Source organism: Hemiscyllium ocellatum, chromosome 30, assembly GCF_020745735.1.
Source record: "Hemiscyllium ocellatum isolate sHemOce1 chromosome 30, sHemOce1.pat.X.cur, whole genome shotgun sequence".
NCBI classification, from domain to species: Eukaryota; Metazoa; Chordata; class Chondrichthyes; order Orectolobiformes; family Hemiscylliidae; genus Hemiscyllium; species Hemiscyllium ocellatum.
Window position 1 is genome coordinate 31456467 of NC_083430.1, and position 24030 is coordinate 31480496.

At 40.9% G+C, this 24030-nt stretch overlaps 1 protein-coding gene across 1 annotated transcript in view; it reads right to left on the reverse strand.

Moving 5' to 3' along the window:
* The window catches only part of fndc5a (fibronectin type III domain containing 5a), a 57733-nt gene extending 45933 nt beyond the window's left edge, over window positions 1-11800 (reverse strand). Inside the window, 1 exon segment of the mRNA XM_060847165.1 lies at window positions 11715-11800. Coding sequence (XP_060703148.1) covers window positions 11715-11800 — 86 coding nt within the window.
* Window positions 11801-24030: the final 12230 nt, after the last annotated feature.

Genomic DNA, 24030 nt, shown 5'->3' on the forward strand with positions numbered 1-24030 from the left:
CTCTATACCCATTGACTCACTTGTTGGTCAAGAATCTGTCTAATTCTTCCTTAAAAATATTCAATGATCCTGCTTCCACTATTCTCTAGGGAAGAAAGTTCCACAGATTCATGATAGTCAAAAGAAAGTCTCATCTCCATCTTCAATCAGAGACCCCTTAGTTTTAAACTGTGGCCCTGTGTTCCGGTCTCTCCTGTGAGAAGAAACATTCCTTCGTCATAAATCCAGTCAAGTCCCCTTAGCACTGGGCACTTCTTGGCCAAGAGATAAGACAACATCAGATTCTCTTGTTCTTTGAGTCACATATTATAGTACTTCCAGCACTGAATACAGGTTTTGGGAGCTTTATGCTAGTATTGAATAGATTTCAACATACCCACAGATCTTCAAATATCTGAAAAAAATAACATCTTACTGTATGCCTCTTATGGCCCTCAAGATGAAGGATCAGAAAAGTAAGTTATCTTTACTGGCCTGAAAAATGGTGATGTGGCTAATCCTTTCAGTGATGCTACTGAATTCCACTGAAGCTGAAAGATGCCTCTCTTTGAAATGTTGATTGACTCTTTAAATGGGCAGCATATTCAACTTAAGAGCTGGAATCGCTGGCAATGTATAGGAGCCAGAGGCCACCCAGCATGGCTCAATTAAGGTCCATGTATCCAACCATTGGGGGCCTCAGATTAATGTTATCAAGTAGACAATACAATTGTCATAAATAGCACTTGGTCAAAATCAACTTATACTTAAAACTGACCCCATTATGTACAATTGTGGTCACCCCAAAGGATACACAATATAAAGGTCTTGAGGAGGGATCAATTGATAAAATAATTAATTGTAGTCATTAAGCAGGCTTAGAGAGTTAATGCTTTAGATTCTAGAAAAAAAGATGTTCAAGAGATTTGATCAAAACCTTTAAAATAATTGCAAAGTTCATTTCAGTATATGTGAACAAAATCTGATTGTTAGACAGGTTGGCAGGCATACACAAATTAGATACTGTCAGTGATTCTTCTTCTTTCTTTTCACAGGAGGGTTTTGAAAGAAGTTCTTGACTCATGCAGTGAGTTAGTTTCTACTGTAACTGAACATTGCAACATTCAAAAGATAAATGGGACATTGAGTGAGTGCTCACTGGCCATTGTAATCTCTGGAAACTTGTTGAATGAGCCCAAACTCCCAACTTCTTTCCCACATTGTCCCAAACTTTCATTTCCTTTTTTTCTGAGCCCATTGCGGTTGGCTGGGGTACAATGCTGGATGGCACTGTATTTGCACATGGTCAATGGACCAGCTGGTCCCTCCCTGTCATTTTTGTGTACTTGTATGCTAACATTTACTGGAGAAGTAAATTCATTCCTATATGATTCATGCACCTATAGATAGGAGAACAACATAAATGAACATTTTGTATTTAAGTAAAATTCATGTCTTAGTTTGTGTGAACAACAGAATGAATGAGCAAATATACATTGGGGAGCATAATAAGTTAAATCATTTATCAACTAGAGTAAAAGCTCCAAGGTTCAGGCTGAGTTCAGTTTCCGGGATTTGAACATCTTTGTCTCAGTCAGGTGCATCCCATCAGTTCCTCACTGGGATACCATATGATAGTCTGGCAAAGGATTTTTTCTTTGCAAGTGCAAGGAAATATAAACTCCAGTCACTGGAATAGGATTTATACCAAATATTAAACACAGACTTTCCATAGGCTGTGAAAGCGGAAAGGATTTTGTTGATTCAGGAGGTGTTTCACTCCAAATATAAATAATAAAGGAAGAACATTAGCCTGCTCACCAACGTTGAGAGACAAAAAAAACCCTGCTGGTGCTGGAATCCAAAGTCGACAAGCAGCAAGCTGCAAGAACACAGCAGGGTAAAAAATGAGGTCTGCAGATGCTGGAGATCACAGTTGAAAATGTGTTGCTGGTTAAAGCACAGCAGGTTAGGCAGCATCCAAGGAATAGGAAATTCGACGTTTCGGGCATAAGCCCTTCGGCTTATGCCCGAAACGTCGAATTTCCTATTCCTTGGATGCTGCCTAACCTGCTGTGCTTTAACCAGCAACACATTTTCAACTGCAAGAACACAGCAAGCCAGGCAGCATCAGGAGTTGGAGAAGTCAACATTTTGGGTATAACCATCATTGGTGGACATATTTTATGAAAAGGACTACAGAAAGTGGGCAGACTGTTGATTGCAGATTGGAGCTTCTCAGTAAATGAATTATTTTCACTTTATTCAATATATCAAAATAGCTTTTTACTATCTTAATAAAAACAAAATCTTTTTGAAAATGAATTTATGGTAAATTGTGCCTGAGTAGATTGGGTGTAAATAATGTACAATTAAAATTAACCCCTTCAGAACCATTACTTTATGTGATTGACACTGTGGGTCAGTCGTACAACAATTCTTTAATAATACATGGGCTAAAACATGAGCAGTAATATTGAAACGTAAAGATTGTGAAAGGAAATTAGTGAGGATTATAATGGTCATTGGCAAGGTAGTTTCAACATTTGTCATGCCTCAGAGAAATGGAAGTTTATGTCACAGAAAATTAGAGTCTTGAAAAAATGGCAATTATTCTGTGAGAGAAGGAAAGAAAATGTTAAGGAAGAATTATACAATGAGACATCACTGACATTTGTGTGATATTAGGAAAACTATAAACATAAATCACTAAAGTTAGTGATGGGTTAATAAAGCCATTCACAAAAAAAAAAGCACAGGGTTCATTTGAGATAGAATTGAAAATGTAGAGCCTATGTTAAACATGTACAGAACTTTGTTAAACTTGTGCAGAACCTTGGTTAAACAGTAAATGGTTCTGGTTTTCACATTACACATAAAAAAGAGATAAAGAGACACTGGTGAAGATCCAAACATGATTTAGAAGGATAATACCAGAATTAGGAAGCTTATGCATTGGGAAAGATTGAACAGACTAGTCCTACCAGAAATTTTTGAGATCTTTGGACATTGTTTAACAATGTTTCCATTTGATAGCTTTCATCCATTATTCAAAAAAACAATCTTTCAGGCATCATGTGAATTTAATTGGCAATAAAATATTATATTCCAGCTATCATTTGATATCAACTGCACCAAAAACCAATCAGAAGGTTATAAACTAGCAAGCCAGATGTTTATCAATTGGCCCATTGTTATTATTTGATATAGGATGCCTAATTTCTTAAGAAAATGGAAGGCTGAGGCGTTAGATTTATTAAAATTATCAAAAGATTTGACAGAGTAATTCTACAGAAGGTGTTTCTAATGATAGGGAATCCAAAATCAGGGCCCATAATTCCAGGAATTCTAAAGAGACATCTCCATCCAGAGATTGGTTAGAATGAGAAACTTGTTAAGCACAAGAAGCAGTTGAGACAAATAGCATGGAATTGCTCAAATGGCAGCTGGATGCACACCCAAGATAGAAAGGAAAAGGTTATGCCAAAAGGATTAGCTAAAGAAAGTTAGGATGAGGGCATATGGAGCACAAAGAGCATTCTGGACGATCAAACCAATGGTTTCTTTCTGAGCTTAATATGTAAAAAATGAGTCAGTGATTTGTAGGAGCATACAAAATGCAAGCAGTTAAATAAAAGGCAATCAATTAGTTTACACAAGATGAGTAATTATGCTGTATAATTCCTTAAATAGTGGAAGGAGTTGTATTTGAGAGGGTCAAGAAGATGTAATTAATTATATGGTCTGATTATTAAGCGAAGGTAAGGTAAATAATGTTATGAGGTGGCTTGATAGCATTATGAAAGAGGGTGATAAGGACCCTGAGCATTTCTTATTTAGGATTAACTGCATCAGCAGCAGGACCTTGATAGCACTAAAAATACTTCACTGTGATTCCAAAGCTGTTTGACAGATGAATAAAATAATCACATGTGGATATTAGTCAGAATTTTATTGGTAGGCTGGGAGTCTCCAAAGTAGAGAAACATGAGAGCCCCAAACTGGCACAGGCAAAGATCAGGACCATGTTGATAATTTTCTATTAATGCATTAATAAATGGCTGCCTCATGTGGTCACTAGTCTGCCTCTGTAATCTGCCCACCCAAAAGCAGCTATTGGGATAGCCACCTTGATATAGTTGGCCATCTCCCAACATGCTTTATAATCAACCTGTTCATAAATTCGTGACATAACTCTGGAACAGTTGGGACATGACCTCAGGTCTCCAGGCCCAGATATAGGGAGATTATGTGCCACAAGAACACATTCTGACATCAGCAAAATGACAATATCCTGGCAATAATGACCTTTAATAAGGCAAATAAATCTTTTAATGAGTCATCAGCCTCTGATTAGTGGGCAAGTGATCTGCTGCTGATTCTCTCCTGACAGTGGGAAAGTGTTGGGCATCCCTTCCTACTACTTGGCGTGCACTGCTATTTTACCTGATCTCCCACCCATAATCCACCTCTAAAAGGGCTGATAGAATTCTGACCAATGGCACAGGATTACGAAAACATTGAGCAGGCTAACTTCAGAAGGACCTCACTGAAAAGGAGAACTGAAACTAATGAAAAGCATTTGGAAGAAGACAGTGCAAGTACAATTTTGTGGAATCTCCCTGCACAGAATAAAGGGGGCAGTTTCCCAGTTCCCAGGACCAGAACATGTTCCTACAGATGGTGAGAGGGCATGAGTGTGAACCTTTTCTTTCCACAAATGTTTCCCAACCTAACGAACATCTCCAGCAATTTCTGTTTTTGCTTTAACTTTCCATCATCTACAATATTTTGCTTGCTACAGCAGTTCAGTACAAAGGCACCAGAAGGCATCTAATCCCCTACTGAGTTTACTCAATTCCTCTTTGTTGCTTTTGATAGTCACTGCCAGTTCCCAAAGTTCTGTTCTGTAAACTTGCTGGTCTCACTAAGACCGGGATTCAGCATAAGACTAAAAACAACGAACTGCAATGTTGGAAATGTGAAACAACATCAGAAAGTACTGGAGAAACTCTGCAGGTCTGACAAAATATGTAGAGAGAACCACAGAGCTAATGTTGAGTCCAGTGACTGTTGTTAGTCTGACTATTTGGGAGTCATGATGTGGTGGTGCCGGCATTAGACTGGGGTGGACAAAGTTAAAAATCATACAATACCAGGACTATTACCTGGTGCTGTGTCATTTTGGAACAGGCTGGATTGGAAAATGGGGTGTTAGTGACAAAGATATCAGCAACAGGTAACCTGTTAGCTCATTAAAAGAGCCTGATTAACAAAAGGCCAGCCTTTCAATATTGACTGGAATTTTTCAGTCAGTATGCTTGCTCAGACTGCTGATGTGACATCAGCTGCCTCAATTTCTCCACCCAGTCCAATCCCACCCCCTCCGAACATGCAGCACTCCACTTGCTCCGCAATAGTCCCCGGTTCATCATCAAACCCACTGACAAAGGCAGGGTGGTGGTGGGTTGGAGAACAAATCTCTATGTCACAGCGGGCGAACTCCAACTCTCTGACATCACGTCTTACCTCCCCCCTGCCCATGACCTCATCGTGACCCATCAGGCCAAAAGCACCCACATTGTCTGTGCCCTCATTGCCTCAGGTGATTTCCCCTGCACTGCCTCCAAACCCATGGTTCCCTAGCCCCGTACTGCCCAGTTCTGTCTGCTCCCCAAGATCCACACGCCCAACTACCCCAGCCAACCTATCATCTTGGCATGCTCCTGCCCCACCAAACTCATTTCATCCAACCTTGACTCCATCTTCTCCCCTTAGTTCAGACTTTTCAGTAGCTTCCAGTTCCTCAGCCACCAGCGCTTTATCTTCACTATGGATGTGCAGTCTTTATACACGTCCACACCCCACAATGGCCTTCTAGGCCCTCCGCTTCTTCCTCTCCAACGGACCCATCCAGTCCCCCTCCACTGATACCAACTTCCACCTCGCCGGACTGGTGCTCACTCTCAATAACTTTTCCTTTAACTCCTCCCATTTCCACCAAATCCAGGGGGTGGCTATGGGAACCTAGATGGGCTCCAGCTACACCTGCCTCTCTACTGGCTATATTGAACAGTCCCTCTTCAATAGTTTGCACGTTCTCCCCGTGTCTGCGTGGGTTTCCCCCGGGTGCTCCGGTTTCCTCCCACAGTCCAAAGATGTGTGGGTCAGGTGAATTGGCCATGCTAAATTACCCGTAGTGTTAGGTAAGGGGTAAATGTAGGGGTATGGGTGGGTTGCGCTTCGGCGGGTCGGTGTGGACTTGTTGGGCCTAAGGGCCTGTTTCCACACTGTAAGTAATCTAATCTAATCTTCAGTACCTACACAGGCACTGTGCCCAACTCTTCCACCATTACATCAATGACTGCATCGGTGCAGTGTCCTGCATCCAGGCTGAACTGGAGCGGTTCAGTTCATTGACTTTGCCCACAACTTGCACCCCACCCTCAAATCCACTTGGTCCATCTCGGACACCTCCCACACTTTTCTTGACCTCACCATTTCCATCTCCAGCAATAGTTTCCAGACGGACATTTACTACAAACCCACAGACTCCCAGAACTCCTGGACTACACCTCCTCCCACCCAGTGTCCTTCAAGAACTCTATCCCCTTCTCCCAATTCCTCTGCCTCTGCTGGATCTGCTCGGATGAGGAGATATTCCACTCGTGAGCATCCCAGATGTCCACCTATTTTTAACAGAGTGATTTTCCTCCTTCTTTCATTCAGACAGCCCTTTGCTGCACCATTTCCATTCCCTGTTCCACTGCTCTAAATCCCTGCCCAACACTATAAAGACAGAGTCCCCCTTGTCCTCACCTACCACCCCACCAAGTCTCCACACCCAATGCTTCATCCTTAAACATTTCCGCCAACTCCAACAAGACCCCATCACCAAGAACATCTTCCCCTGCCCCACTCCTCTCTGCCTTCTGCAAAGACCATTCCCTTTGACAGTCCTTGGTTTGCGCCACTCTCCCCACCAACCCACCTGAACCCCCAGGTACCTTCCCGTGCAATTGGAAAAGATGCAAACCCCCTCCTCTCCATCCAGGGCCCCAAACAGTTCTTCCAGGTGAGACAGAGGTTCACCTGCCTCTCTTCCAACCTAATTTACTGCATCAGGTGCTCCTGATGTGGTCTTCTCTACATCAGAGATACCAACCGTAAACTTAGGGAACGATTCGTCGAGCATCTCAGCCAGGCCCACAGTGGCCGACTGGACCTCCCAGTCACCGCCCATTTTAATTCTCCTTCCCACTCCCTTTCCGACATGACCATTCTTGCCCTCCTCCATTGCCACAACAGACCACACTGCAAATTGGAGGAACAACACCTCAACTTCAGCCCAGGAGGCTACAGCCCGGAGGACTCAACATTGAGTTCTCCAATTTCAAACAACCTCCCTTCCCATCCCCTGACTCCACTCCCAGCTCCTCCGCATCATTTCTACTCCTCCCTGCCATCAACCGGATTCATTCCTCCTGTTGACCAACCAAGTTGGTCTCTCTACCTGCCTTCATCTATCCCCACCTCACCACCCTGCCCACCACCCCCTTTATTTACAGCTCCATCCACACCCACCCCCAGTCTAGAAGAAGGGTTACATCTGAAATGTCGACTTCTGCACTTCCTGATGCTGCTTGGCTTGCTGTGTTCTTTCAGCCTCCTGCCTGTCTACTAAAGCCAAAACACAGTCAAGGGATAGAGGTAGCTTTGTGAATGGCTGCATACTCCTATATCAGCTGGATCCATAAAGTTGCAGCTTGATCATCTGAATGAACGACCCCCACACTACTTCATGAGGGCAACCTTGCAGTTAAGATCTCTTAATTGTTTTAAATTCACAGATGTTTACAGAGGCTGCCCTCTCCTCATACCAATGTTACTAGGTCCGACAGTGGGGTGCCAATTTTTTTAGTACCGTCTGTCGTTTTGCTTAGCTCCATTTCATTATATTCTAGGTGTTACATAAATACATGTTGTTGTTGAAGCTGCTCCTGCACTGCGCTGGCAGGATTACAGAATTACTGTGCCCATACTATCTTGCCTTCCCAGCTGGAGAATGATGTGCAATGATGAGCAGTTTGTAAAGGGAGAAAACCAATTTAAATAAAACAAAATTGACTCTGCATTGCTTCAAAAAAAAGCCAAAATCGCTAAGCCAGCAGAATACTATGAGCTCCAGCCAAAACAAAATAACAATTGTTTCAATGTGTTCACTGCTTTCTGAAAAGTAATGTTTCCTGAACCTACACGTTGCAAGTGAAATTGGTTTCAATTTTAATTAAAAATTATAGTATAAAAGAAAGTGTAAGTGCAAAAGAAAATCAAAGATGGAAATTGACATGTATAAACCAGCAAGTATTATGCAGGGGAAGTAAAATATTACATTTATCAATAGACTTTTCACACGAAGATAGCTTATAAAACAGATTATGACCTGATGCAATTAATGCTAATTTAGTTAAAACAATTAGGGGATAATCAGGCATTTGGATCTGTACCTTGATATGTGAATTGATGCATGTGCACCCAATTTTAAAGTTTTTTTTAATTACTAAGCTATTTTAATACTTTCTAACAGAGAAATAAGCCTTTATGTGTGTAAGTGTTCCCTGGGAAATTCTTCACAGCTCTGCAGTTAAATATTAAGATTAATTTGCAGCTGAATGGAAAGAGAAAAGATGTTTTGCGTGCATAAAATGTTTTTATGGTCATCAGATGCCTCAGAGAGGTCTTGTAGCCAATGGAGTACTTTTGAATTGTAATCACCGTTACATTTGTCATGACCATGGATCATCACCATGGATCACCTTCAGACATATTGAATTTTAATTCTGCTTTTGAAAAGCTGACTGACACGGAGTAAATAACAGCAGATGTAAATTCTCCCACTGTCTGGAGAAAGATACTCTGGAATGTCATACCTGACGAGGTGCCAAGGAAGCTTCAAAAGGATGGCTTTAAAAAAGGAACAATGCACTAAAAACTGAATCTCTGTGAGTTTTGTCAGAAAGTGAACATAATGGAAGAGAAAGGCAGCAGTCTGAGCAAGTGACAGAGTCATACAGCATGGAAACAGACCCTACACTCCAACTCGTCCATACCAACCAAGTTTCTGAAAGTAAACTAGTCCCACTTGCCTGTGTTTGGACAATAACCCTTTAAACCTTTCCTATTCATGTGCTTGTCCAAATATCTTTTAAATGTTATAACTGTACCTGTATCTACTACTTCCTCTGGCAGTTCATTCCATGTACGAATCTCCTCTGTGTGAAAACGTTGTCCCTCAGGTCCCTTTTAAATATTTCTCCTCTCACTTTAAAAATTTGTCCCCAGTTTTAAACACTCCCACTCTAGGGCAAAGACTTTTGCTATTCACCCTATCTATGCCCCTCGTGATTTTATAAATCTCTATAAGGTCACCCCTCAACCTCCTACCTCCAGTGAAAAAAGTCCCAACCAATTCAGCCTCTCTTTATAACTCAAACTCTCTTGTCCTGGCAACATTCTGGTAAATCTTTTCTGAATGTTCTCCAGTTTAATAATATCCTTCCTTAGCAGGGTGACCAGAACTGTATACAGTACTCCAATGTCTGTACAACATCAACATGATGTTTCAACTTGACTTCCAGCATCTTACAGTCCTTACTGTCTCCTATAAGCAATGGTCTGAGCAATGAAGACAGGTGTGTTAAGCACCTTCTGAACAACCCTGTCTACCTGTGATGCAACTTACAAAGAACTATGTACCTGAACATCTAAGTCTCTCTGTTTGATAACTCTATCCAGGGGCCTACCATTAACTGTATAAGTCCTGCCCTTGTTCGTTTTACCAAAATGCAATAGCTCACATTTATCCAAATTAAGCTCCATCTGCCCATTGGCCTAATTGATCAAGATCTGTTTGAACATTGAGATAACCTTCTTCACTGTCCACAATACCACCAATTTTGGAGTCATCCACAATTTGCTAACCATATCTCCTATATTGTTATCCAAATAATTCTTAAATGACAAACAAAACCAATCCTTGTGGAACACCACTGGTCACCGACCTCCAGTCCTAAAACAACCCTGCACCATGAGCTACTGTCTCCTACTGTCAACTAATTTTGTATTCAATTGGTAAGCTCTCCCTGAATCCCATGTGATCTAACTTTTTTGATCAGTCTACCATGTTTTGTGCCTTTCCTTTCAAGAATAAGGGTTAGAAAAATTAGTTCAACCTGGATCTGTGTGCGCTAATGGAAGATGTGCCAGTGGATGCCAGTGCCTGGGCATACCAATGGACAGAGGTTCGATTGTTAGCATGACGTGAAGGACATAATCAAAGAACCACCCACTAGTCACTCTGGTGCTGTATTAATTCTAGAAGTAAGAATGACAATGAAAAGGAAATACAGAGTCTCACTGAGTTCTGCCTGGCATCAAAAGGAAAGAATTTCAAATAACCTGCAAAGCCTAGAATCCTGAAATCGACAGTTTAACCATCAATAAAAATAAATCCGCAGATGCTGGAAATCAGAAACAAAAACAGAAATTGCTGAAAAAATGCAGCAGGTCTAGTAGCAGCTGTGGAGAGAAATCAAAGTTAACGTTTCAGATCCAGTAACCTTTCTTCAGCATTCTTCAGAAGGGTCACTGGAGTCAAAACGTTAACTGTGGTTTCTTTCCACAGATGCTGCTAGATCTGCTGAGTTATCCTAGCAGTTTCTCAATGTTCCACTATCTACTGCTCATAAGCAATCCATGAAGACCGATCTGTATATCCTTTAATTTTTATCTTCTTCTTGGACTCACTTCTCATTTATAACCTGTGTCTGTGTGTGTTGGTATTATTATAACTTCTCACATTTAGTAACTAATAAACTTAGTCTTTTGTTAACTCATGAAACTTGGTTAAATTTGGCTCCTTTCAAAACACAAATTAACTTGGTCTGGGAGAAAGGTATCCCCAAGGGAAGGGATACTTTGTAAATTAAGCTTGTTATGCTCCACCAAAAGGCAGGTGAATAAAAAATAAAGGGGAGACCATTCATCCTGCCTCACTCAGGGCTGAACAATTTGGATATCCTGTCTGAAGTCGTAATAACTTGAGGAACCTTGACACAGGCTTAGAATTGATGTGATGCAGGAAATGTAGTAAATAATTTGCAGACAGAATCTCCCAAAACAGCAGTGTGATAATAACCACATAATCTGATTATATAATGCTAATTCATAATAAATATTAGCCAGAACTTCAGGGAAAACAGTCCTGCTTAAATCTCTCAACTTTATATAATCTTCAAGGCATGCAAGCAGCTAATACTCTTCCAAAATCTGGCAAGTTGTCCAAAGTTGACAACTGCTGATAAAAAGTATATATAAAATTAGTCCTTCACATTGGATTGCTTAATATAACATTTGGGAAGAAATGGACTTTGGGCTAAATCTTACATTTTTTGGCAATGTGCAAGTTGAGTCGAGTTTATTTTTGGAGGGAGCCTTGCCATGTGGACTGGCAAAGTTTCCAACTGAATCTTACCAAACACAACTCATCAAAGCCTACTCCATCATGTAGTATCCCTCAAGTCTGATTCTATCCCCATCTTACTTAGTGCCAATTTTGGAACAACTAACCACTCAGCAGATATCTGCCAAAAGACCAGTTGCCTTGTGCTTGTGTCATCTTAAAAAAGGCAGCTGTGTACCTAGACAAGTGTTGGTAATCTGCTGTTGCCCCTCACCTGCAATATGATGGCAGAACAGCAGCCATGAGGTCACACGTCTCACTGCTCGTAGCTACCTTGGCACATTCAAGCCCACCCGCCATCTGTGTCACTGTTTAATCACCAGGTCACACAATAACCTGTCCTTGGATACTGCCTGTCTAAGGATCCTAAGTAAGTCAGGGCTATTCTGTCCTCAGTGCCCACTGTAGACCTATGTCTTGTTATTCCTGCATTCCTGATGAAGGGCTTTCACCTGAAATATCGATTTTCCTGCTCCTCGAATGCTGCCTGAACCGCTGTGCTTTTCCAGCACCACTCTAATCCAGAATGTGTCTTGTCATTGTCCAGTAGGGGAACATCACATCAAGGCAAGCAGTTAGACAATTCCAAGCAAGTGCTTTTATTTACAGCCACCAAAAGGGGCACACGCAAAACTCATGGAGACTGCAGTTTATCCCCACTAGACAAACTGGCATGGTGACTGATTAGAATTTTACAGTCCATGATGGTCTCCTGCACCCAGATCCCCATCTACAGGGGATCGGGTCCTGTCCTGCATCTAATGCACTCAGCTCTGTGATGCACAAGAAGTCACTTCAAGGCAGAGATTGATAGATTCTTGTTGACTCGAGGAATTGAGGGCTACGGGGAGAACGCGGGTAAGTGGAGTTGAAATGCCCATCAGCCATGATTGAAGGCAGAGTGGACTCGATGGGCCGATTGGCCTTACTTCCACTCCTATGTCTTATGGTCTTAAGAACATCCTTCATCCTAGTGACCTACTCCTTCTCCTCTTGATCCCATTTTCCCAATTCTTCAGCATCTAACAAGTTGCCCGCTATAGCTGGGTAGAGCACAACATACCAGGATAATGTGGAACACACTGTCTGAACTATACTGGATGGTGCCCCCAGCCCCCACCAGACCAAGCAGTGGAACTGCAAGGTCAGCAGCCCAGTCTGCTCCATTATGGATCTGGTCAAAGTATAGGCAGCATTATACCTGTGCTCCACATCAGGCAGGGGGCTTGTGCAATGGTGTCATGAGTTTTGGTCACAGTGGGTCACTGTTGTGCCCCAGTGGCCAGCTTTGTAATGCACCTTGACACTTAAACACTCTGGGTACATGAGAGTGCTCAGGATGTTGGAGTTGGGACAGCTGTCAGAATAGCAGGCACAGGACTCCAGGAAGTGATCACCTGCATATTAATGAAATAGAATCACTTCCTATTGATAAATTCTGCAGCATTGGGAGTTAACCCTCAGTGCCATGTGTGTGCAGTCAATGGCATCCTGCAGCTAGAGGAGACCAGCTAAAATTCTGAATCTACTGCCCGGGCTGAAGAACTGACTTTGGCATGGGGAATGACATGAACTGGAGTGATCTTGCACAGAAAGCATCAGTCATTGTCCTGATGCATTTACGGTTGCACAACTGAGAGATCTCATTGCTCCTTGGAGGACCAGTTGCATGGAAGTTCAATGCAATTTCACAGCCACCTGTAAAGGGAGCAAAAGTGAGTACTGCTGGAAATCAGAGTCTAGATTAGAGTGGTGCTGGAAAAACACAACAGGTCAGGCAGCATCTGAGCAGCAGGAAAATCGATGTTTCGGGCAAAAGCCCTTCATCAGGAATGAAGCAGCCTCCCACTCCTGCAGGCCTCCGATCCAACTCCAGTATCTGGCACTGTTAAAGTGTCCCGGGACACATTACCAGATGACAAAGTGATGGTCTACACCTCCCATCACACCCTTGCAACTTGTTTTATTAATTGTTTGACTTTTTAAAGTTATTGCTGCTAACTTCAGCATCAGTTAGATGCTAATTTCCAATTTTCTCACACCAAAGCATGATGCAAATCACTTTTGATCATATTTAAACCTTAAGCACCTTCACTCTGCTTGAGTTGCAAATGGACAATGAAGTGATTGCAAATTAAATGTAGCCGTAGTTTTTAAAATGCCTGCTTCGAGTATTGATTTGTTTAATGTCCTATAGTACACCAGACATTGATCTTATGCTTTTTCCCATCAAAATGGTATTGACTCTGTCCAGCTTGGGCATTGTCCTAGCCATGAGAATGGTAAGTGATGTCAGGGAATGTCGCTTGTGGTGGACACTGTCAGCACTGGGCTTTGGTCACCAGGTCACCCCTTGTAACCGCCTTGCCCCCTGTTATCCTACTAGCCCATTTACAGCCATTATCCAATCTGGAGTGCTACCAGTTAACACCACCTCCAATTACACCCTTCCCCCAAGTCCTGCTATTACTACTTAAAGATACCAACCATACTCCTCTGCATTCCCCCTGTGGAGGCAATGCTGCTGGTGGTCACTGCCAATAAGCTCCCATCCATAGCCTACCTTGCCCCTGGTGCCATTTCACCCACATCCTCATACATCTTGAATACCTCTCCCAAACCCGATCACTGTTCTTGTCACCTATTTGTTCAAATACCCCTTTCCGCACCTCGTCTTGACTACCCCACCCTCTCACAATGCTCTCCGAATGACCGATGGACCCAGGACTTTATTCACACCAGAGTTCTGACCGATGTCAACAAGCAGTCCCTAAACATGACTGGCCAGGCCCCTAAATGCTGTCTTTGCATCTCCCTGATCAACAATACAAGACTTTCCTGACTACTAGTGCTGGTCCTACAGGACTGACTGTTGGTCACTCCCTGGACTTCTATCAGAAATATCCCTTGGTTGTAAGTAACCCAAATGGATTACTGACTGTGGCCAACCCTGGATTGAGCATGGGTTGTGCCTGTGACTGACAGCATTGAGACCCCCGAAACGACAGCAGTCCACCCTTGACTGGGTTCAGGACTAGCCCCTACCAACTTTCTGACATGGCCATTTAGTTGAATAAAGTGCATTTTTTGCCTTGTTATATTGATTTCTACATGTGCCATAAAGCACGTCATTTCCCTTCTTTCCCCCAAAACGAATCCTGCAGACAAACTAGACAAGCAGCCTGTCTGTGTTCTGTGCTAAGGAGCACTTCAATACAGTGGTATTGTTCACATTGTGGCACTTCAGCTAGAGCCAAAGACTAACAGGCATAGCACAGCAAAGCATGGATGCAGTGAATATGCAGGTAGGTGCTAAGTGAGCAATCACCAAGGCAGCAAGCAAGTATCCCTGAGGTAATACTTGGCCCAATCTATGAGCTGTGTGCCTGCCCCTGTGTACCAAGTGTCCTTACAGCAGACTTTCAGTACTGGTTGTTAGGACACCCTGAAATGTGGGTCTGTGCTTCCACAATGACCTTCTCTGAATCAAGGAAGTGCCTCCAGGATTATGAGGGTTTGGTAAGCATTGGATACCCATGCTCATTGATGAGGGTAGCATATGGATTATGTCCTGAGATGCTGAGCAACATGGAGCTGGTTGTAGCCAGCATTGAGCTAAAGCGGCCAAGTATCTGCTCAGAATTCAAGTCTAGATTTCTGGATGTCTAGTTTGTTCTGTGCTTTTGGTAAAATGGGAAACTGAATCTTAATGGGGAAAGCTGTGGCATCAATGCAGCATTTAACAAACTATAGTTTCTTTACTCTGCTGAGTGAGAAACTCACCTCTCTGCTCCACAAAAGCATAAAAGATGGAACTTTTTTATTCACTCGTGTGATATTGGTATCACTAGCTGGCTAACACTAGCTGGCCTGTTCCTATTTGCCCTTGAGAAGGTGGTGAGGAGCTGCCTTCATGAAATGCTGCAGTCCTGATGCTGTCGATAGCCACACAATGCCCTCAGGGAGGTAATTCCAGGATTTTGAACCAGTGACACTGAAGAAATGGTAATAGATTTCCATGTCAGAATGGTGAGTGGCTTTTAGCTGAACTTGCAAGTGATGGTGTTCGTATGTATCTGCTGCCCTTATCCTTTAGATAGAAATGGTTGTGGATTTGGAAGGTGCATTCTAATGATCTTTGGTGAATTTCTGCAGTGCATCTTGTAGACGATACACACTGTTGCTACTGAATGTCAGTGAGGGAGGGAGTGGATGCTTTTGGATGTGGTGCCAATCAAGCAGGCTGCTTTGTCTTTGATGGTGTTAAGCTTTTGAGTGTTGTTGGAACTACATCTATCCAGACAAGTGGAGAGTATTCAATCACACTCCTGAATTGTACTTTGAAGATTGTTGGCTGGCTTTGAGTTAATCACTACAGTATTCGTGGCCTCTGACTTGGTCTTGTAGCCACCATATTTATATAGGTGATTTTAGTTGAGTCCCTAGTCAATTGTAACCCCAAGAATGTTGATAGTAAGGGATTCAGTGACAGTCACACCACTGAATGTCAAGGGGTGGCGGTTGGATTGTCTCAGATAAATTTAGAGACAGATTTCAATTCACTGCATATAATGAGAATTAGTTGCTGGACTGATTTTACTAGATCAGAAAATCAGTACCTCAACACTAAAATTCCCAGTTGTTGAATTCTATAATGAATTTAAAAAAAATTAAAACAGTAAAGAATAAGAAAGGTCAATTACCCCATTAAAGCTGGATTCCCTGGAACCCAAGTTCATGCTCCCGGCCTTCCACTTCCCTGAATATTAAAATGTATCTTTGTTTCTGCTGCCACGTCTATGAAATTGTTTTAAACATTTAACATGCGTAAAATAATCGCTTTCCAATATATGTTTTCAATTTACTTTTCACGATTATAAATGGATTTCTCCTGATTCGACTAATCATAGTAATTTGTAATAATTAGTTCTATCATTAAATATTTTATAAGCCTTGACTTTTACAAGGCTATTCCCTTAACCATTTTCATTATGTACTGTACAGCTACATCTCCAATATTTCCTCATTAACTTAGTTCTATTACCCTTGAGATCATACTTGTTGGTTTTATTTGCTTGCATACTCCTTACAGAAAATATCCCTTACATTAATTTCAATACTGAGTTCAAATGATGACTTTCTATATGAATATGTTTTGGCCTTAGTGAACTATTAGAGTTTGGAAACTGTGTAAAATAATAACAGGCTCTTAATTCTATGATGTTGTTTATAACCACACTGATGCTGAGATAACAGCATTCCTTTGGTAAGTTTTGTTTTCTACAAGCATTTGTCTGTGAATGAAGTTCTACTCGTCACAGCAATCCCGATTGCGTGAGAACTATTCATGTGTCAAAAAGAAAAGTGTAACAAGCAGGGAAAGCCCTTTAATGTGGATCAGTCATTACAGATGATAGTTCTGTCTACATCTTAGTTGTTTTGTGATCAATGCAAGGGAGCAGGATATCTGTTTCAGGAATTTTGTTTACCTTGTCAGGATTAAGAGAAGGCCTTTTTGCAATTTATATCAGGGTACTCAGGAAGGCTGATACAAGATGACCTGACTAACCTTTAGAAAATAAAGTTACTGGATTCATTATTTTGATTGAGTTGTCATTGAGTAAAATGACAGCAAGATCATTCATTACGGTCTTGAGTTCAATTTATCTTGTCACCTTTCATTATATCTAATAATGAGTTCAGCTTCTAACCACATATCAGTTCAACCACTAAGACCACCTACTTTAATCTCAAACACCCTTCTCCTCTCCTGTCTCTGTTCACCTCCAGCTGAAACTCTGATCAGCCCCCTATCTTCTATTTTGCTGCAAAAGGTGAAATATTTGCTAATCTTTGGTGTGAAATTTGTTGACATCTTTACATGTCAAAGATACTTATTCTCCGTAATACAATGATTTGATTAGTGGTGTAGAGCATTATTGTTCTCTCACACAGAACACTGAAATCCATCTCAGATAATCTATCATCTGTGTTTGCTAACCGAAACTGGTTCCTCATCTGGCAAATTGTCCATTGTAAAACATTTGCCTTGTTTCAAATCTTTCCATAGTCTCAGCACTCCCTGTCTCTGTAACTGCATCCAGCCCTCCATGATCACTGTAGTCCTTCAATTTTGGCTTCAAAGTCACTTAAGATGCCCCTTAAAATGAACATCATTGGCTAGGTTTTTTTATAACTTATGATCATGCAATGAATCTGTGAATATGGAGCAGATTTCCAGGGAGTTGGTTTACAGCTCATTGCATTTTGATCAAAGAAACAGTGACTTTCATTCTGCTGACATCTTTGAGTTGAGCTCTTTACTTAACTCCTTGATTAGGTTGGATATCTTCATTAGCCCTCTGGATTCCTTTCTGATGAATTAGACATTTTCACATTCTCAGTTGTATTGCTGGAGAAGAGTAGCTCATTCATCATAACCTCAGCGATTGGTACTGACAATTCTACATTGTAAAATAATAGATTGGAATGCACTTCAGTTATAATAGGAATAGGAAATATTCCCACCAGCTCTGTAAAATCTGTAAATGCTTTCATATTTACAGTATGAATAATTATCTTATGCAAATATAGATAATTAATTTGATTCTTTCTTCTGTTTAGGCTCTGTCATAAGTCTAGGAAGCCCAGTGCAATCTTCTACTAGTTGCCCTTTGACTGGTTGGTTGACAAAGGTTTGTTTGGCCATTAGCTCTTGGGGAATTTCTTGCATAGCTGCTATCTGAAATCTTTCCTCATTTTATTAAAATTCAGCTCTTTCGATTTTCATGTTAAAACATATAACGCCATTTTACCCACATTATATTCCAACTGCCAATTTTTGTCCACTTGCTTAACCAGTCTATATTCCCCCTGCAGACACTATGTCATCCTTTCTACTTGCTTTCTCACCCTATTTTTGTATCATCTGCAATCTTGGCAATAAAACATTCATTTTTGTTACCTGAGTCATGAATGTTTATTTTAAATAATTATGATCACAGCACTGATTCTTGTGGCAGCTCATCAAGTTACCATACTGGAAATGTCCCTTTATCCCAACTTTCCATTTTCTATTAGTTACCCAGTTCTCTCTCTATACTAATATACTATCTTCAACCCCCAGGGCTGATATTAAGTCATTTTATATACAATACCTCATCAGCACCTTCTGGAAATCTAAATATATTACATCTACTAGTTCTCCTTCATCTACCCTGCTTGTTATTTCAATTAATTACAGTAGATTTGTCAGGAAGTTTTCTAAATCATCTATTATTTCATCCTTTATACTATATTCAAACATTTTCTCAAGGACGTTGGTTAATCTTTAGTTACCCATTTTATTTTCCTCTCTCTCTCTTTGAATAAGGGTGCCACAGTGGTAGTTTTCCAATTTTCTCGGATTTTACGAGAATCTAAGGATTCATGGAAAATGACTATCAGAGCATCCACTATCTCTGCAGTACTTTGAAAATCCTAGGACACAACCCATCAGGTCCAGGAGGCTAATAATGCTTACACCCCATTTATTTCCCCAGTACATTTTCTCTAGTGATAACTATTTTGTGATTTCCTCTCCACCCATTCCCCCCTTATCTGTTTTTCCTTGTTTATTTAGTACTTTTGAAGTACTATTCATGTCCTCTACAATGTAGTCTGATGCAAAATATTTATTTAGCAAATCTGCCATTTTCTGATTCCCCATTATTATTCCTTCAGCCTCATCCTCTACAGGACCTATGTTACTTTGGCCTGTCCTGCCCTTTATATGATTTTGTTTTTATACTACTTTCTTGCTGGCTTGTCCTCTTGGTTATTTACTCCTATTATTTTATTGGTCACATCATGTGAGCTTTTACACCTTTCCCAGTTTTCTGATTGCCACTAATCTTTACCACACATGGTTTATTGCTTTCAAGTTGTTACTATCCTTAACTTCCTTGGTTGACTATGGTTGGCATTCCTGATGAAGGGCTTATGCCCGAAACGTCGATTCCCCTGTTCCTTTGATGCTGCCTGTCCTGCTGCGCTTTTCCAGCAACACACTTTTAAGCTCTGATCTCCAGCATCTGCAGTCCTCACTTTTTCCCTATGGTTGGTGTAGTCCTATGCTAAAGTCCTTCTTCCTCATGAGGATGTATCTTTGTTTTGAGTCATAAACTAATTTCCTAAATGTCTATGATTGTTCCTCAAACATCCTTTCTGTTAAATAACTTTCCCCGTCCACTCCAGCCCTCTTCCCTTTGTCGTTACCCTTCCTTAAGTTTAACACAGTTGTTTGTAACCATGTTTCTCACTCATAAACTGAATGCTAAATTCTGCAAGTTTATAGTCACCCTGTTCCTAGGGATCTTTTGCTTCAAGATCATTTATTAAACCTGTCTCACTACACATTACCAGGTCCAGATTAGTATGATTCCCTGATCCAGGAAACTGCCCCAAATGCACTGTATGAAGTCTCCCTAATGACTACCTTTGCCAGGTTAATTTTCCTAATCTACATAAAGATTAAAATCCCTCATGATTAATCTACTGCCTTTTTTATATAACCTCATAATCTCTTGATTTATTGTCTGTCTTACAGAGCAGCTACTGTTAGGGAGATACTAACTTACACCCACCAGTGCATTCTTCCCCTTGTTATATCCACCAATATGAATTGTACATAAGCAGATCCCAGATAATTTCTTACTATCTTAGTCCAACTCATAGTAACAAAGTTTCTTCACCACATTTCATTTCCTCACCACAGTGCAAAAAAAATCACATACCTCTGAATGTATAGTTGCCAGCTATTTGTAACTCTGTCTTTGTAATGACAATAATATCATGTCCATTAATCCCTTTGGGCCACAAAATTAATTTATTTTGTTCTGAATACAAAATAATGCATTTAATTAAAGAGCATTATGTTGCATTAATTTTGTTAGTACCAATGTGGATGATGACAAGTGGTTCCCTCTTCTCCCATTCCAAATTCCTCTCCAATCTTGAGGAGATGTCCTTAATCCTGGCATCAGGCAAGCAACACAGACTTTGGGCCATGGGCTCATGGTTGCAGGAAATGGTATCTATTCCCTAATTATACTGTTCATGCCACTATTATTTTCCTATTTCCTCCCACTACTTGAATGGTTCCCCGTACCTACTCAACATTCATTCACGTTAGCAGTGTTAAAATCATGCCTTTTATAAGAAAGTCTATGAAATTTGCTTTTCGAATTGCTTGCTGTGCCTGCACGTCAACTTTGTATGATTTACATTTAAGGAGACCTGAATCCCCATGAACACCAAAACTTTCAATATCACTAATTAAAAATATTCTGAGAGAGAAATAGAAAAGCAAATTTTAAAAGCCTCATATTTTATATTCCATCTGTCCTCTCTTTGTAACTTATTTATACCATTATGCAGTGTCTTTGTATACTCTTTACACATTACTTTCACTCCAACTATGTATTATCAATAAGCTTGAATATTTTGTACTCAAGCTCATTAATAGAGTTTATAAATGAAGCTCAAACACTGATCCTAGCAGTAACCTGAGATTTACAGCAAGCCAACCTGAAAATAATCTGTTTATTATTCATTATGCAATCAATCAAAACTCTAAAATGTCTGCCTTAAATCCATGTTGACTCTGCCCAATAATATTATGATTTTTCAAGTGCTCTGTTATTTCTGTTATTTGACCTTAATAATAACTGAGCTATAGATTTGTAATTTTCTATTTTTTCTCTCTTTTCTTGAACAGTGGAGTGATTTTGTTGATTGCAAAAATATACTTTATTTATAGATTATCTGTGCACGTACACAGGTATTAAAGCAGTTCTATGCAATCGAGTCATAGAGTCATAGAGATGTACAGCATGGAAACAGACCCTTTGATCCAACCTGTCCATGCCGACCAGATATCCCAACCCAATCTAGTCCCACCAGCCAGCACACGGCCCATATCCCTCCAAACCCTTCCTATTCATATACCCATCCAAATGCCACTTAAATGCTGCAATTGTACCAGCCTCCACCACATCCTCTGGCAGCTCATTCCATACACGTACCACCCTCTGCATGAAAATATTGCCCTTTAGGTCCCTTTTATATCTTTCCCCTCTCACCCTAAACCTATGCCCTCTGATTCTGGACTCCCCCACCCCAGGGAAAAGACTTTGTCTACTTATCCTATCCATGCCCCTCATGATTTTGTAAACTGCTATAAGGTCACCCCTCAGCCTCTGACGCTCTAGGGAAAACAGCCCCAGCCTGTTCAGCCTCTCTCTATAGCTCAAATCCTCCAACCCTGGCAACATCCTTGTAAATCTTTTCTGAACTCTTTCAAGTTTCACAACATCTTTCTGATAGGATGGAGACCAGAACTGCACGCAATGTTCCAACAGTGCCCTAACCAATGTCCTGTACAACTGCAACATGACCTCCCAACTCCTGTACCCAATACTCTGACCAATAAAGGAAAGCATACCAAATGCCTTCTTCACTATCGTATCTACCTGCGACTCCACTTTCAAGGAGCTGTGAACCTGCACTCCAAGGTCTCTTTGTTCACCAACACTCCCTAGGACCTTAGCATTAAGTGTATAAGTCCTGCTAAGATTTGCTTTCCCAAAATGCAGCACCTCACATTTATCTGAATTAAACTCCATCTGCCACTTCTCAGCCCATTGGCCCATCTGGTCCAGATCCTGTTGTAATCTGAGGTAACCCTCTTCGCTGTCCACTACACCTCCAATTTTGGTGTCATCTGCAAACTTACTAACTGTACCTCTTATGCTCACATCCAAATCATTTATGTAAATGACAAAAAGTAGCGGACCCAGCACCAATCCTTGTGACGCTCCACTGGTCACAGGTCTCCAGTCTGAAAAACAACCCTCCACCACCACCCTCTGTCTTCTGCCTTTGAGCCAGTTCTGTATCCAAATGGCTAGTTCTCCCTGTATCCCATGAGATCTAACCTTGCTAATCAATCTCTCATGGGAAACCTTGATGAAACGCCTTACTGAAGTCCATATAGATCACATCTACTGCTCTGCCCTTGTCAATCTTCTTTGTTACTTCTTCATAAAACTCAATCAAGTTTGTGAGACATGATTTCCCACGCACAAATCCATGTCTTTGCATATAAAAAAAATAAACATTAGAATTTGATATTCCTGCAGTTACAAAAACTTTAGTCTTTTCCTATCCACATAGGACACTATTTACATACAGTTTGAGGCAAAGAGAAGGTCTGATAGCTGAACATAACCTTGTTGTACTTTGGCAGAAAGACCATTGTCTTCCCTCATTGCATTTTGGCACAGCTGATCCACACTTTGGTGTGCTCCTCAGCACGTAGCCCTGGACATGTAATGCACCAGTCTGCAATATTTGGTTAAGGTCAACACTTTGCATTGGAAGACCAACAAATTCGGAAACCAAAGGGTATTGTTCACTGAGTTGATGGTCTTCCAATGCAGTAAGTGTTTGTTTTGATGTGCGTCCCGGATAATAGACCATAAAACACAGTCTTGTGTCATGGAGCTGTTTGGGACAAACCTCGACAAAAATCATTGCATCTCTTTGCAGACCTTCTTTGCAAGGGTATATTCTAGAAGGAGATGTGTAACAGTCTCATCTTCCCAAAAGCGGCTTCGAGAGCAGTGTGAAGTTTTGCAGAGAATCCAGGCATAATAGAAGAATCTTCTCACCTCCAGTCAAGCTAGATCTTGGTGCTTGTTAGACTTGTATTTGTTACTTTCAAATCCAAGGGGACAGTCCCAGGATCTATTGGATTCTGGAAGATCAAAATCAATGCCTAGCTCTTCAACTCAATGAGATCACATTGCTGTGGCAACATACACATAGTTATTGTAATTCAGAGATATTGTAGTGTCATGCACATGGGTCAAACCACCGAAATACTGGGAACATTTTTAATGTAATTTCAAAGTGTATGTTTTTAAAGGATGACTCATATGGCCAAAATCAGCAATGAATGTAAATTAGCTGGCTGGCTAGAGAGAGAGAGAGAAACCCGCGCAATATCATCGACTGATGCAAAGGTAACTTCAAACAACACGCTCTTCAAAATTGGGAAACAAGCAAGTCAAACAGACTAAACAGTGATTTCACCTGATCGACTAGGAATCCCTCTTGGTTTTAGTGGATAGAGTTCAGGTTGCTACTCTGTCTGATTCATTGCATTGTGAATGCACCTTCCATATTCATCAGTTGCTAACTCTTTTATAACCCTAGGATATGGGCCATCAGGTCTCAGGGATTAGTCAGCTTTTAGTTCTATTAATATCTCTTTCTTTCGATAATATTAATTTATTTAAATTCCTCAATCTAACAAGACTCTTGTTTCCTCACTTCACCTGGCTTTTCTTTGTTTTTTTCCTCCCCCTCTTCCCTTACCATGAAATCAGTAACAAAGCATTAATTTCATGATTCTGCCATACACTTATTCTCCATTATATTTTTTGGTCAGCTTTGCCTTCTTCACTAATCTCTTCCTTTCTCTGACA